This window comes from Glycine max, chromosome 14, assembly GCF_000004515.6.
Source record: "Glycine max cultivar Williams 82 chromosome 14, Glycine_max_v4.0, whole genome shotgun sequence".
NCBI lineage: Eukaryota > Viridiplantae > Streptophyta > Magnoliopsida > Fabales > Fabaceae > Glycine > Glycine max.
This window is the reverse complement of record NC_038250.2, coordinates 5,770,356-5,788,049: the sequence shown is the minus strand read 5'-3', so window position 1 is coordinate 5,788,049 and position 17,694 is coordinate 5,770,356. Positions and strand designations below refer to the sequence as shown.

Below are 17,694 nucleotides of genomic sequence, written 5' to 3'. Positions count from 1 at the left end.
TTGACTAAAATGTGTAAAATATTACAAATTTATTTTGAAATGATAAAAATTTAAATGTTTATTCTGAAAAATAAAAAAAAAATATGACAAATTTATTGATATGTTAATTTCCATTGATAAAATGAAAGAGTTTACAACAGACATGAGACAAATTTGTCACACATTTAAATTTTTTAAAGGATGAGATCATTTCAGAAGTATTTTTTGTATTTTTTATTTATTTAAAGAAATACTAAAATGTATTTTATTTTTAGGACAAAAATGATTATTAAAAATTGTATTTTAACTTGTACAATTAGTTTGGTTACACTCCGTTTGGCTTGTCTTGATCCTTTCTACTGAAATTGGGATAATGGTGTCTCTAACTTCATCTTTCAACATTCAATTGCTGCACGAGACTCGCTTCTTCTCCCCTTTCTTCCTCCCACCAAGGCATAGGAGCGTCCAATTCCACCACACACGACGCAACTTCGTTAACTACAAACGGAAAACGGCACGGTGCGGCGTCACCAGCGCCGACGCGTCTACTCCGCTGTCAACGTCGTTGGCGAAGGAACCTCACAAATACTTCGACCACGTCATCATCACCGTTCGTTCCGGCGACGGAGGCCACGGCGCGGTGCTGAATCAGCAGCAGCAGGAGCAGGAGCAGCAAGGAAAAACGAAGTTGAAGAAAGGGAAAGGCTCCTTGAAGAGGGATTTCGACGGGTCCCTCATTCTCCCCATGGGTGGCCACGGTGGTGACGTGTTGCTCTACGCTGACGAGTCCAAAGACACGTTGCTCGAGTTTCACAACAAAAGCCGCTACCACGCTAAGCGCGGTGGCAACGTTGACGCCATGGGCGTTTTGACTTCGATGCTTCGCGATGGACTTGCTGCACCGACTCTGCGCATTCCTGTTCCTGTAGGTTTGTATGTTCAGGTTTTGTGTTTTAATCTATTTCGTCGATACGAAAGGGGTGACAATGAACTGAACTAACTAGAAAATAGTTCTATAATCAGCTTGTTCAATTTGGTTCATAAACCAAATGAGCTGAACTTGAACTAAAAATTGAAAAATTGATCTCGTTAAATAAATGAGCCTGAACTCGAGCTGCTGTTTATAGTTCAGCTCCACTCATTTCTTGCCCTACAAAGTATAAACAAACTTGTTAGATAGATTTTTTTTTTTCTGGGAACCTCTATGATTAGCTTTGTCACATTAGAAAAAATGGAAATGTTTCACATTTTGGTTCTTGTTTTTATTGCAAAGGAGGATGGTGAAATTAAGCCTCTGAAGAATTAAAAATCTGATTGTGTTTATAAATGTGACAGGTACAGTTGTGAAAAGCAAACGAGGGAAGATGTTGGCTGATCTAGCACAACCTTGGGATGAAGTTCTTGTTGCGAGGGGAGGACAAGGAGGGGTAGTATACATATTTTAAAAAAATTCTTTTAAAATCTGTTGTTTTTTGTAATTGAGTTATGAATCAGGCTCATTTAATCCATTAAAGACATTGCTGGATTGTTTACTGGTTAGAGATAAGTTGTACTGGCTCGGATTGGTGATAAAATGAAATAATTAGAACCTTGGAGTTCACATATACATATAATCAATTTTGACACAACAGTAAAGTTGCTGCCTTATGACCTGAAAGTAAGTCATGGGTTTAAATCCTGGAAATGGCCTCTTTGGTTGTGGGGGTAAGGATCATACATCTACCCTCCATAAATCCCGTTAGGTTGGAAAATTGTGCACTGGGCTGCCCTTTTTATTCATTTATGCATGGCATGTACCTATCTCCAGTTTGTTGTTGTACTTTACGCCTGAATGGCTGAATCTGAATTTTCTTTGTTGCCTGCCCAGATTAGCTTGTTAGAAATTCCACAGCATAAAAGGAAAAAGATGATGGCTCTTACAACTAATGTGATGAGAGATGAATCAGACAAGGTAAAGCTTATTGAGAATTTGTGTGCAATAGAATTTTTCTCGTAGTGTCATCCTTGGATAGATATCTTTAGTAACCTTTTGTAGTTACAAATCTCTGTGCAAATTGGATACCTTATACAAGGATATAATCAACAGGGTTCTTCCCTTGCTATCTCTGTTTAATCAAAGTTTATCTGAATTTTGCAATACATGAGTGACCAGTTGTTTTGTCCAAGATGCATGCTTATTTGTCACTATTTTTGCTGTGGGTCTAGGTATGTGATTTAAACTATCAATTCTAATATTGGGCATTGTCAGGAAATGAAAAATTGTCTTGAATCTGGAAACAGTAGACCAGTAGGATTTGGAATTTCCTCATTAGCAAGTTGTGTTCCTATCTCACAGTAAGATATAACATTATCATTTTAAAACTTTTACAGGTTTTAATTCACGGTCAACCTGGGGAGGAAGTTAAGTTGGAGTTGATCCTACGAGTTGTTGCTGACATTGGTCTGATTGTAAGTTTTGCATCTATACATAATGCCCTATTTATTTATTAATAGGCTGTCTCACTTTTATCTTCATAAGAACTATATATTGAATCTTGATGTTGATGAATGATTTCAGTGTCTAATCTCTATATCGAGGAAGATAATTTTGTCATTGCTGGGAAACTAAAATATTGGTTTTACCATGGTCTGAAGTTTGTGAAAGATGACATGGAGATGTGTAGTAAAGCTTCAGTGGGTTTTTTTTCCCCTTTGTTGTATGAAATCATTTGTTTGTTTGGTGAACAAAGGCCACCTTTATATTGGTTTTTTCTTACTTTTTGCCCTCTAGATGTTTTTTGTTCATTCATTTGCTCAAACACCAAGTTAATCTTATTGTAGGGACTTCCAAATGCTGGGAAATCAACACTTCTGGCAGCCATTACACTTGCAAAACCCGACATTGCTGATTATCCTTTTACAACATTAATGCCAAATCTTGGACGGCTTGGTGGTGATCCCAGCTTGGGGGCAGGAATGTATTCATCTGAAGCTACATTGGCAGATTTGCCTGGTCTTATAGAAGGTGCTCACTTAGGAAAGGTATCAAATATTTTTGTTCTTGTCAAATGTCCCCATTTAAAACCATTGAGAAGCTAAATATGAAGGCTTTTGTCTTTCGCGTTCAGGGTCTTGGTCGCAATTTTTTGAGGCACCTCAGGAGGACCCGGCTATTGGTCCATGTTGTGGATGCTGCCACTGAGAATCCTATAAATGACTACAGAACTGTCAGAGAAGTATGTATTTTATGCTTTATGATTGAATATATTTTTTTATCCATTCAGACTCAGGTTTTTTATTGGTTCAACAGCTTTATTTGAAGTTGTGGGTTATTCATTTTATAACCAATTAGAAGGGAGTTTACTTAGAAAATTGATCTTATTATCTCTGATTAATTTCGTCTTAAAAACAATCTATTTGTAAGTAAGATGTTTTGTTGTTGATGATCACAACTCTGTTGTTTGTCTTTTGGTATTTTGAGTTAGCTAGGCAAAGTATGCAAATAAATCTATCTGATTTAACGTGCAGAAAATAATGTGGTCAGACTTGCTTTTCTTGTTGCAATGAGTTTCCCTTTCTTATCTGTCTAATCCTGCTCATGCTCTCACCATGGCAATTCTTCTGTTTTGCAGGAGTTACGCATGTATAATCCTGAGTACCTTGAACGACCATACGTTATAATTTTGAATAAGATTGACCTACCAGAGGTATGTGGTGGTGGAACCTCTATGTGGGTTACATGTTATCTTTTAATTTCCTTTTAATTTAAAAAGGGAAGGCCAGTGCATCCTCTGGTCGGTCATTGCGTGATTTGCTAGGGTCATGTATGTTCAAGAAAAAGGCAAAATTATGCACGTAACAAACATTTTCACCTAATTTTAATTTTAGGCAAAGGACAAACTTCAATCATTGACTCAAGAAATTATGAGAATTGGCAACAATGGTGCTGCTTCCGAACCAAAACCATGCTCTGAAGTTCTAGATCCATTGTCTGATGAAACTGACAGGAAGGAAAAAAGACTTGAGGACTATCCACGACCTCTCTCTGTTGTTGGAGTTAGTGTTCTGTAAGTGCTTGCCAGTTTGTTTTATATTTTATTTTTTTAAGTGTTTTTCTTCTTCAGACATGTGTATTAATTGTGTAGACAATTTTTTATGAGTTTAATATCACATATGGTATAAAATAATTTTATTTTAAGATAATTATTTTAAAAGTCAATAAATTTATTGTGAGTTGTAATTGGATGATTTTGTAAAACTTTTTACAATATATAATCCTTTTTCTCATATTATATTATACTTTATTTATTATATTACATTATACTTTTAATAGTACCCTCATTGGCTTTGGTAAAAAATTCTTGTTGCTTGCAGAAAGGGTATCAGAATTAATGAGATGTTAAAGGAGATAAGGTCGGCTTTAAGGAAGTGCTCAGATTCCAAAGAAGCATTGGCTTTCGGTGTGCCACCTTGAGAATCGCGTGCTATATGCTTTCTTAGGGGGGGGAAAATGTTACAGTTCAACGAGGCTTTTTTTTGGCAACGACTACACGTAAATTGGTTCTGGTATTAATTTGGCTCTACCAGAGAACAGAGATTAAGAGAATTATTACCGGGTCGTTTTAGAGAAATACTCGTGTGAGTCTGATAGTCCAAGTTCCTCAAACTTATTGTAACTTCTAAGCATCAATTTGGCAATTTGACATGACAAGTTACATCATTTGTAGTAAAAATGTAAAAGATTTATGCAATATTTATGCCATATATCACTGCAAGAATCTACTAGTCCTATGGTGGCATGGTAAATATTACAAGAGACGATGTCGTGCATATCTTCTAGATAAATTGTTAGTACAAGCAAAACAAGCTACGCTGTGGTATTGAACTGTGTACAAGTTAAAGCCGTTTTTTACTTGTCTTCATTATTGGGACTTCCATGACACGGTAGCAACGCCAATTCATGGATCTCTACGAGGTGTTTATTCATGTGAATTGATAATGTGAACATGCACGGTATTTCCCTGCGCCTATGCAACGTGTTAATTGTTTTCATATAACTGGCAAATGGTAGTTTTGCCAGCTAGAAGCAAAAATAGTGCTTATCAGCCTTACTTTTGAGTAGAAAGCTTGGAATATAGTGTAACTGCACATTTGGACAGACATGAAAAACAAACAAATGTAAAGTTAGGCGATAAACTTAATACCCTGAGAGTCATGGTTTTGGAAACCTCAAAATTGGACAAAAGAGGAATGTGTTGTACTTGTAACTGCTCCTTGCTGATACCCTCTACCGTACACTACACAGAGTGATACCCAAAGCGTGTAGTGCACTCTTCCCATATAAATCAGAATGGCCTGCGTGTATACAAGTATTAAATAAGTACAAATTAATATATATATATATATATATATATATATATATATATATATATATATATATATACACTAATTAATAGCCAATTTTTTTTATGTCAAAGAATCTAATTTAATTGGTTGAATAAGACATGCCAATTATTGTAAACTCTGATAGTATCTTTGATTTTCACCATTAAAAAAAAATCCAATTTCTCCATCCACCAATGTTACCTCTATGGTTAAAGTTTTGTGAAAGAGGTCCCTACTGTCATGATAACAAGCCAGTTGAGGTTTTTTTTTTTCTTTTTTTGTATTTTCGTTTTTATGTGAATTTGAAGGATGTTATGCACAGTTCTTTTATATTTAGGCTTCCCAAGGATATTCCTTAGCGGTGCTTAGAGGAACCACTTCTTTTTTATTTTGCAAACAAAAGAAATTAAAAGATACTAACTATTGTGGATGCAAAATGCACATCAATAAAATAGTAACACACAACATAAAATGCATATCAACTTTGGTAAACTGACACGTGGTGCAAGTGGCACTTGTGGTGTCTCAGTCCATTAGATCTGGTTTTGTTTCTTTTAAGGTATACTAGTACTGGTGACTGTTTCCAATTCCACGCTCTGAAACAACAACTAGGATATATTATCAGTCTCTCTTTTTTTGTTATTGTCAGTCATTTCATGTCATTAATTTTTATTTCCCGGTCATAGTTATCTTGAACCGTTTCTTCCAAAAGTCACCGCACCCATCCTGTAGTAAATTGCTAAATATCCAAGTCCAAATTAATTCCAAAGAAAAAACAAAAAGCATTTAACAGATAAACACCCATTATTCAAAAGAAACCGCTTTCTCTCTCCCCTAGCTTTTAATTTCCATCCCTTATCTTTCATTATTTTTATTCTGCATTCAAGGCCTCATTTATTTCACATAATAAATATTATAAAGAAAAAGAAAAGAAATAAAGGAAATCAAGTAAGATTTTTTTTCTCTCGGTTGTTCGCCACCTGAGTTTGTATGCAAAACAAAGGCACGAGCCAAGTGTGTAGAAGAGAAACCAACAGTGAGGCTCATAGTTGACACGATTAGCCTGGTTCATCATGCCAAGTAGCTACTTAACTCCACTAAGGGCCACGTTTCAAACACTTGGGGTTTACTATTTTACTCTTCCCACATTTCTCATCTCAAAATAATATAAATAGCTCCCATCACCCTCATTCCCATCTATCTCTCACAACAAAAACAAAACCCTTCTCTCTCTCTCTCTCTCATTTTGTAACTCCCCTAGTTTGTTACAAATATTTGTCCATAGTGTGTGCTGAAACAAGGCATGGGAATTCAGGAGAGAAAGAAGGTGAAGAAACCTGCACAAGCCAGTTCCAGAAAGGGGTGTATGAGAGGCAAAGGTGGCCCTGAGAATGCTAAATGCACCTACAAAGGTGTGAGGCAAAGAACCTGGGGAAAATGGGTTGCTGAAATCCGTGAACCAAATCGTGGTGCAAGGCTCTGGCTTGGAACCTTTGACACCGCTCGTGAGGCTGCTTTGGCCTATGATGCTGCAGCCAGAAAGCTTTATGGACCTGATGCAAAACTCAACCTCGCAGAACTCTCTGTGCCTGCTCCTGCTCTTGCTGCAGTGAATCCTTCTCACATGCAACAACAACCTCAGGTTGTTCCCGAAATGCTGATACAACAGCAGCAGCCTCTTGTTCACCCTACCTTTGACCTTGTCAATGTCACTTCTCATCCTTCCGGTTTCAACAACATCCTCAACAACAACCCTGTGGTGGTCTCTTCCATGGCTTCTTCTTTTCTTGCAGATGCAGCAGTGCCAGTGTACACCAGCTGCGACTCTATTCTCTCTCTTCCGTCTGCAACAACCAACTACACCAACACCAACACCGTTCCAATGGAAATGGAAAATTACTCCTCCTCCATCCCTACTGTGGAGAGCAACGGGGACAACATGTTTCGTTCCTTCTGGGGGCCAACAATGGACGACACCATGCCTGTGTTTGATCAATCGATTTGGACCGAAGCTGCTATGTCTCTTGATCTTCCTATTATTGCAGATAATGGATTTTATGGAAGAGGAGTCGGCGGAAACAAAGGAGGCGGAAACTTCTTCCTTGACGAAGTTGCTGCTTGGGACTCCCTCCATACTCCTTCTTGCTGCATGTAAATCTCCATCAGATGAAACTATGGAGACAGACAGTATAGCAATAAAGTCTTATGTCTCCGTAATAATGAATACCTTACATCATCTGATTATCTCCTTCCATCATATCCTGGACAGTCTTTGAATATATACTTAAAAATTGTATGTGTATAAGTATGTACAAACCATGGGGATTGGGGGTGTTAAGTATATAGATTTATGATCACAGGTATATATTACCTGGATGATAATATATATCTATCTATTATAGTTAAAAACTTTGTCGGGGTTAGTCGTGGATGTGAATTAGCGCATGGCGCGGATCATCTGATGTATTGTCAAAATATTATTATAAAAATATATTATTAGTAGTATATATTAATTTCTTGATGTTATATCTTTATCTTAAACTTTGCCTTAAAAGTTGCCTAAAAAGTGTACCACAGTTCATATAATATAACTCTTATATATCACTGTGTAAGTGACACAGTTCATATTTTCCGGCTCTTATATCAGTATGATCGGAATAAAGAGCAATATGAATCATCGATCAGTTCATATAATATAACTCTTATATATCACTGTGTAAGTGACACAGTTTATATTATCTATCTCTTATATCAGTATGAAAGATAAATAATTCCTTAAGTTAAACAATTCCTAAATAAGGAGTCATATTATAAAACTCTTGTATCAATGCAAAAAATATAATATTATAACTAAATATTATATTCTTATGAATAAAGAATGGTGATGAAGAGTAATAGTGTTAAAGAAATGGGTGGAATAATAGTAATTATAACCATGGTTTGGATGATTAAAAAAATGTAAGAGTTAGTAACTATGGCTTGAATGATTATAATGTTATTATACGCAAAAAATTAACCTAATATGGTATAGGAAATGTAACGTGATATATAATAGGGTTTGAAATGTAATGTGATATATAATAGGGATTTGGCTTTGATCAGTTACAAGTTTGCACTTGCATGTCTCATGTATATACATGTACATGAAGAGCGATGAACATTTGTCAATGCCCAACCAAAAAGACAAAACCAAGAAAACAAAACCAAGACCGAGTGAGAGAGCACCAGACTGAGAGACAAGTAACAGTGAGTTCGACTGAATTCAGTTTCATAAGTAACCATCCGAATCCTAAAACCAACCCTCTCCTGCACCACCTTTCAAAAATCCCCTCCACCTGCAGAACATCCGAAAATGTATATGAATAATCTTAAATTATCGTGCAAGTAAAAGAAGACTTCGTACCTGAAACCAACCCTCTGCTGCACCACCTTCCAAAAATCCCCTCCACCTGCAGAACATCCGAAAATGTATATGAATAGTCTTAAATTATCGTACAAGAATAGTCTTAAATTATCGTACAAGTAAAAGAAGACTTTTCGTACGTAAACGATGCTTCATTTGAAATAATAATAGATTTTAGTTTTTAACTATTTTTTTCTTCTTATCATGTATTTTTTTGTTACACAAAGGATTGAGTTTTACGTTCTTTCTCTATATTAACTTCTATATAGTATTGATTATTGAGTATATGTATATGAATATTAGTGCCCACTTCTATATAGTATTGATTATTGAGTATATGTATATGAATATTAGTGCCCTAGAGCAGAAGCAAATTTTTAAATTGTTTTAACTTCAATAAATTTAAGATTTTACTTTTCAAGTATAAAGGTAGTACAAAGTAAATACTTCATAAAGTTTAGATTCAAGAAGCTTCTTCAATTAAATAAATATCTAGATATTTACATGATCTTAAAAATGATATTGTGATGTTAAATTTGTTTAAATGTATATTTACAAGTTTTTTTTCCAGACTTGTTTTCTTTTCTTTTAAAATATCCACATATCTATATGATGTATAAAACATGTTTATCCAGGACATATGAAAAAAGTTCTTTAGAAATTTGATGATTGTTATATTTGTATAACTTGAGTTCTGGAATCTTCTAACAAGTTAGATCCAAAACAGTCTAGAAATACAATTAGGTTTACATTCTATTTCAGTGTTTCAGCCAAAAACTCTAGCATCTTTTTTTATAAGCCAATTGATATATTATTAAGTTAAAACCAAGCTGAGCACAAGATGTGTGCCAAATTTGAGCAAAAATGTTACAAAACATAATGATGTGTGTATAGTTACTGCACCATCCCCATATAATCACTAAAAGAACCACCCAGTGCAAAACCTTCAAGAAATATACTCTCTACCAACCTTTGTCACATGCACTGACTTCACAATAAGCACACACTCCTACAAGAATCAAGACCAACCATTTCACTTTGTTGCTGACGTACCAGTTATATGGCTCTTGACTATATATAAATGTGTAAAAATATCACCATATAACATGTTTATAAAAAAATGAGGGGAATTATATTTAAAATATGCATGTCATTGCTTCAATTACAAACGTTGAACAAGTGCTTGAAATTATGAGCTTTCATTGCTTGTTTACAATGTATACGGAATTAAAGTAATATAATATATTAAATTTTTCAATTTTATTCTATTATATGTTTCATTTAACATTTTTTTGCAGAAAAAAATATAAGAATGATAAAATTATGTCTCATGTTTATCGTGTATGTAATTTTTTACTTATAATATTTATATTTTTTATTCATTTATAGTATTTATTATATAAATTTAACCAAAAACAATTTAGTTCATAAAAATTACAATTGGGCATAACAATTGGACCTAGATTTATAAGATATTTATGAAAGTTATATATATATATATATATATATATATATAATCACTCTTATTACTTTTAAAAATATTAAACCAATACAATTTCAACTGATTATAAAAATTTATTATTTTATATCATTAGAAATTACAAAAAAATTACATTTGATCCTCTTTAATTAAATTTACAGTGAAAAGTACATTTATCAATTACTTATATACATTAATGACTATCGATTTTCATCAAATTCATTTCATTTGGACAATTATAAGACCTGTCAAAATTATCTTTTCAATTTCATCACAATTAAATTTCTTTAAAATATACACAAACTTTGTTTCATGTTAGTTAGCTCTGTCAACTTATATTAACATTAAACAACATTTTCCTACCAAGTAAATTATCAAACTTTTAGAGATTTTCACTGAAGTTTTCATCTTGTGCAAATATAAGAATGACAGTGCATATTCTATTTTCTCAAAAATTGATTTATGATATCTTAGAAACATGATCAACATCAAGCAACATATGTGCAATATCTTTATAAACCACTTGCTAGTACTTAACCATAAACAAAGAATAATGGGAATATTTTGGTTCTAATGAAAATATATGAATAGCACCACCCATTGAAAGCACAATATTATGTATTGTTTAATAGCAAGGTAAAACTTTCTTTGTCGTCAAAATTAATTACCTTAATCATAGCACTGAGCACAATCTTTAAGGTCTGACTTTCCTTATTAAGAACTCCAAGTGCATACATGTCTTGATGTCCAAGTGTGTAACCTTGCTAGAATAATTGGCTATGAAAAAGTTCACATCATTGTTGCCTTTCTTCTGCATATGATGATTTATGAAGATATATAGTGTGTGAGAAGTAAATTAGATAACAACCTACTCTAAGTAACAACTATTTGAAATATAAATTAAAAATAGCATCTAGTAGATATCAATTATTTAAAATGCAAATTAAAGATAACATCAAGTAACAATTAAAAGATAAATTCAAACTAAGAGATAACTCCAAATGTCCATATGATCAACTCCTTGTAATAAAGTGGTAGAGTAAAACTTGATAACTTGTAACTACTTGAGATGTTCCCACTTGAGTTATCTAACTAAACCAAACCTAATATTAAATTTGCATAATTTAAACTTCAAATAAGGTGAGGCAGGAAAACAATATGTACACTTACCACATTTATTTAATGGAGCTTGATCATAATAATCTATTATAACAGATCACATACTACCTCTGAATCAAGGTGTAGTGGGTACGATTATGGAATTGTAATGCGATTGAACTTTACTCAATTTGGTTATGATTTGCTTGCTAAAACATCATTTCGTACCTTTTGTAAGTGTAGAAGCAAAACAAAAGTTAGTATAATCAAATTTAAAGTAGCAAAAAAAAATAATTGAAACAAAAACAAACAAAATATGCATGTGAATAAATTGACACAAAGTTGTTCTAATTTAACTAATAGTCTCAAATTTGATTGTGGGTATGTAATTATGTTTAATACTGAGATTTTTGTCTCCCATAATAGTCCTAATCAACTGGAGCAACAAGATTATAATTCATGGAGGATACATGTTTTGCACCTCTAAAATTTATTGTATTTTCATGGCAATTACTACTTTACAAAATTCCTACAAGAGTGAAGCTATTCAAAAGAAAGGTAATAACTAGAAATGATAGTGTTAAATATGTACTATGTGATCAATTTGATGAGGAGGCTGCTACTACTACTACCTGATTATTCTAATTTTATTTTCTAAAAAACATATATGACAATTTTCTTTCCTATTTTGTCTTTCATTTATTACCCTCAAGTAGTCTTAAATCAGTTGGAGCAACAGGATTACCTATTGGATCGAGTTACCACTAGGCCAAAAGTTATAACTGATAGTCAAGACACATTATTTATACTTAAGAGCATAAGGGGAATCAAACTCGGGACCTTAACTCTGATACTAATTGTTGGATCAAACACTTACTACTAGGCCAAAAATTATAGCTGAGAGTCAGGGCATAACTCTTTACTTGAGACTGTAACAGTCAAAGCATCACGAGTTGACTGTGACTTGATCCAATTGGGCCTCCACCACGGGACAATTGATGTCACAACCCAGCAAACATTACCTCCATGGAGGATACATGTTTTGCACCACTAGACCAAAAGTTATAACTGATAGTCAAGACACACTATTTATACTTAAGAGCATAAGGGGAATCAAATTCAGGACCTTGACTCTGATACCAATTTTTGGATCAAACGTTTACCACTAGGCCAAAAATTATAGCTGACAGTCAGGGCATAACTCTTTTTACTTGAGACTTTAACAGCCAAAGCATCACAAGTTGACTGTGACTTGACCCAATTGGGCCTCCACCACGAGACAATTCATGTCACAACCCAGCAAACATTACCTCCATGGAGGATACATGTTTTGCACCTCTAAAAGTTATTAATTGCTTTTTGATGGCAATTACTACTTAACAAAATTCTCACAAGAGTGAACCTATTCCAAAGAAAGGTAATAACTAGAAATGATGGAGTTAAAATATGTATTGTGTGATCAATTCGATGAAGAGGCTACTACTAGTACTAATACTACCTGATTATTTTAGCTTTATTTTCTATAAAAAAAACATATGACAATGCTCTTCCCTATTATGTCTTTCACTTATTACCCTCAAGGTTATCAACTAAACCCTATGGATGGTAAACATTGTCGATGTTATTTGGAGAAAAACAGTCAAAGTAGATATTAAAGGTATGTTTTTGAAAAAGAGGAAGTGATACTACTGGCCCCAAAACATTCATACAAAAAATATGTATAAATTTGATTCATTTTAACTATTCTAATTATGTAGGGTACCTAATTCCTAAGGACTAGAATGATGTGGTATCTCTTCAAATTTGAACATATTGATTTGAGTCCATTTTCCAAGAAAAAAACATTAAAACCTAACCCAAATAACCCATTTGTAAACTATTTGGGTTGGGTTCGATCAACGGGTCAAAGCATTTAAATTTATTTCTTATTTTTTAAAAAGTAATATTTTTTATAAGTTAATTTTTTTATTAAATGAAATACTAAATACATTACTTATAATTGCTACATGTAGTCAAATAACAGAAGAAAAATTTCAATGGAGGAATCACATTGTTGTCATCATCATCATCACATAGGCTAGCATACTATCTTAAACATGGTTTAAAAATTGAAATATAATAAACAAGTTCAAGCACCACACCCACAAAGCCTAAAAACCCAAAAACTAAAACTATTACAACATAGTTTGAAAATTTCAATGTTCTCAAATAGTCAAATGAGTAGTGCTGAAACTTTAACTAAATCAAGAATAGTTTAATACAAATTAAAAGGTAAAATAGATTATCTACAACTAGTTAGGAGTTGAAATCCTAATTCTGTAAGTGCCCGAGTGAAATTGTGAGAACAAAGAAAAGAAAAGACAATTTCACTCTTAACTACTAAGTCTGGTTATAATTGTAGTTGATTTTTCAAATTAAAAAATATATATTATATATAAAAAATAAATAAAATAATATTAATAAAAGTTAATAAAAATTAATAGGTCAATAAATCCAAAATATTAAAACCTGTGACCCGAACTAAAACTTAATAAGTTTGAATGGGTTGGATCGAGTTTGACCCAAATACCAAAAAATATTCAACCCAAACTATTTGGGTCAATTCACGTTCACGGGTGACCCGAACCCATAAATACCCCTACCTCTATTCATTTGGATGACATGAATTGTGAAAACCCCTTGGAGTTCGATCCATGGAGATGGAAGATAAGCAAAAATTGGGCATCAAAACTTGTCTGATATAATAGCTATATAAGGGAATCATATTCACCAGGTTATTTATGAATGTATAAAATCAAATTTAGGGCTAATGACAATTGTTTTACACTATTCATTGGTGGGTAGAGACTATACCCTAGCATAAAAACTATTAAGACTAGACCTTTCTATTTTTCTTCCATCTTGTTACAACAGTTAACTAGTAACTAATTACATGTATAGAAAATATAGAAACTACTTTATGATTTCATATTCTAAATGGTTTTATATTATGCAGATGGGTTGTCAGGAGGGGATCTAATTATCTTTACTTCAAATAGTTAAAATGAAGAAGAAGCCTCCCAAATAGTGTAACAATCATTAGCAACTAATTGGATTGAAGAATCAAAGAATTATTATACAATAGTATTCCAGATAGATGTAAATATATATTTACTTTGGTTTAGGGAGGAAAATTTGAGTAAACAAAACGATAAGGTGACCTTACCAACAAAAAAATGGCAATGTATTCTTGTGTTTGATTTAGTGTCACGTTGATTATCACAAGAGAAGTATACCTCTTATCCTTCTTACGATATTCAGAAAGATGTATGGTTGACACATAGTTGGCAAGTAACCTTCTTCAAGTTTAGAAGACAAAAAAGTTAGTACAATCAAATTTAAAGCAATCTAGAAACAAAATAATTGAAGCAAAAACAAATGATGCATGCATTTGAATAAATTGATACAAAGTTGTTTGAACTAACCGATAGTCTCAAGTTTTATTGTGGTATATAATTATGTTTAATACTTAAAAATGAGAGTTTTGTCTCCCATGATAGTCCTACTCGGCTAGAGCAACAAGATTACCTCCCATAGAAGATACATGTTTTTCACCTCTAAAAGTTATCGCATTTTCATGCCAATTACTACCTAACAAAATTCCCACAAGAATTAACCTATTCTAAAGATGAGGGGATATAAGACGTGCAGGTGACATCACATCTTTTGGCATATAACAAGCTGATGTATATAGAATATGAGAAACAAAGTGGTCTTTAAGGATGTTGTTTTGGATCCTATTGAGATTTTAGCTGGCATTAAGTCTATCTCATGGCAATGGCTATTATATAATGGTGTAGTCAAACTGAGGATTTTTTTTACTCTTTATGGTGTTTGGACCCTATGCAGGTTTTTTGGGTTACAACATTCATGTAACTAATGTGATTTTTTAGCAGGGGTGGATTGATTTTTGGGATATATGACTAGGTGGTTGGGTTTTTTCTAGGATGTATATGACATTGTACATCTTGTATAGAGTTCTTCTTACTATTTAGCATATTAATACTTTTGACTTAAAAAATAATTAGAAATGATGGATTTAAATATGTACTGTGACCAATTTGATGAGAAGGCTATTCATCTTTTTTGTTAGTGTTTGTTTTCTAATAGGACATGGAAGGCAATATCCAAATGATTGGAGGAGGATTTTGCTATTCCATATAGCTAGTTTATTTGAATTGTTTTCTCATTTTGTGTTGGATTTTGGTAGGTTTGGAAATAATATACACAATTTAGGGGATGATTTTGAATGTTGTGATTTGGGCTATTTGGGAGCATAAAAGTGGTATCATTTTTTCTAGTGTGGTTGTTGATCCTCTCTTGGTGTTAGATAGGATTGAATTTTCATCTTGGAAGTGATTTCTAGTGAGATCTAATTATAAGTTTTGTTTGTTTTCTGATTGGTGTATTAATCAAAGAGGTTGTATTGCTAATTAAGGCAAAAATTTATGCTTACATGTGACTACAACTATGTTGTGTATGGGTTAGAGTACCTTTGTACTTTGCTTAATTTGTTTGCATTTTAAAAACAAATAAAACAAATGAAACAAGAAAAAACAAAAAAGTGAAAAAAATAGAAGCCTCCCAAATGAATAAAATGTGAAGGAAAAGAAGAAAAAGATGAGAAATTACCTTATAAATGCATCTCAATTTGAATCTTCAATGAAACAAAAGGAGATTGGACCATGATGAAATGACAATTAGTTATTGAAAAATTGAAATAATATGTATATTTTCTATTTTCAATAATGAAGAAACAACTTAGTAAGAGATAAACAAATAGCATCAAAAGATAAATCAACAAATAACAAATAATTTGTATATTTTCTCACCTTAACAAAGACCTGGAGAAATCATTGAGTGCATTCAACTTGACATTGGTAGTTCAACCCCTGTGTATGCATTTAAGTCAAAAGATAAATCAACTAATAACAAATAATTTGTATATTTTCTCACCTTAACAAATACTTGGAGATATAATTGAATGCATGGATAAATTGGCATATGATTGTTCCAATTTAACCATTGGTATCTGTTTCACCCCTTATGTATGCATTTGAGTTAAATACTTGAAGGAGAACTTTGATACTTAGATACTAGTCTTAACTTAAGTAGAATTGTCTCTGGCAAAGGATTCCTATGGTTTCTTACATAAAAGAGAGATTCGACATATAGACAAACATAACTAAAGGAATCAATGAAATATAGGTGATTTTTAGGTCATGAAACCCCCTTTCCCCAAAAAAAAATATATCGAGATTATAGAAATCAAAGAAGAGATTGAACACAAAATCGAATCCATGAGAGGAAATAAATCAAATACAATAAATGGGAAAATATTGATATCCTCAAATTGTAAACTCACTATAGAGTTGAAGAATGAAAGGCGGCAAATTAATCCAATTAGATGATCCTTTTGTGCTAGTAACCCGAAAAAATGAAAGAAAAAAATAATGAGATTGCATAATCCAAAAAAGAAAAAGGGGCATAGATTAGAATGAGGCGCATACAAGAGAAACAAACTCATGTATGAAGGGAAAATGTTTTTCCATCCGCAACATTGTAGAACTGAGAGAAAACTTACGAGTTAAAGATACTTGTAGATATGTGTGAAGAAGATAAGTATGAGACAAGAGACGTTTTTTAACAAATTTTAACCAATGTGCATTGAGGGGTCCGGAAACCTATTAAAAGGAGGGGGGTAAAAAAAAAATCTTCCTTTGTAATTATTTAAATGTCTAACTTTTAATAAATAATAATTTTTGAAAAAAATATTTACTAATTTTACACATAAAATTGAAACTATTTTTTATTTTAAATGATAATAACATTAAGTGTTGTCATAAAAACAACAAACACACAATTAATTTTATACAAATTTATTCTAGTTATCTCCTTAACCATTATAATAATAATAACAAAAAAAATAATTTTACAAAATTTTAAACTAACTAACCTTAATCATATCATTATTATAATTATTAAAATAACATAACTAATTGATTTTAATTAACTAACTTTTATATATATATATATATATATATATATATATATATATTTGTACATGTGTGTATATTTCTAACAATATTAATATTAATAATATTACTAGAATTAATTAATCATCAATACTATTAATAATAATCATAATTTATATATAAATTTGCTCATTTGTAAAATAAATGAAAAATATATGCGCAGTTTTTGTTGTAATTTAAGGTATATAAATTACAACTCTCATCATTCACGAAAAAAATTTACTATTTTCTAATTGAAGCCTATATAAAAAGAATATTCTTCAAAATTGTGGGGGACTAAAAAAATTAATTTTAAT

General features: G+C 32.3%; 2 protein-coding genes across 2 annotated transcripts; both read left to right on the top strand.

Moving 5' to 3' along the window:
- Window positions 1-304: 304 nt before the first annotated feature.
- LOC100804045 (probable GTP-binding protein OBGC2) lies at window positions 305-4,736 on the top strand. The gene is made up of 9 exons (XM_003544223.4): window positions 305-908; window positions 1,315-1,406; window positions 1,847-1,930; window positions 2,350-2,427; window positions 2,800-3,000; window positions 3,087-3,194; window positions 3,591-3,665; window positions 3,847-4,025; window positions 4,333-4,736. The coding sequence occupies exons 1-9, from the start codon at window positions 353-355 to the stop codon at window positions 4,430-4,432; spliced, it is 1,473 nt and encodes a 490-aa protein (XP_003544271.1). The 5' UTR covers window positions 305-352; the 3' UTR covers window positions 4,433-4,736.
- Window positions 4,737-6,528: 1,792 nt separating this feature from the next.
- Window positions 6,529-7,645, top strand: LOC100794497 (ethylene-responsive transcription factor ERF043). The gene has a single exon (XM_003545216.4). The coding sequence runs from the start codon at window positions 6,647-6,649 to the stop codon at window positions 7,496-7,498; it is 852 nt and encodes a 283-aa protein (XP_003545264.1). The 5' UTR covers window positions 6,529-6,646; the 3' UTR covers window positions 7,499-7,645.
- Window positions 7,646-17,694: the final 10,049 nt, after the last annotated feature.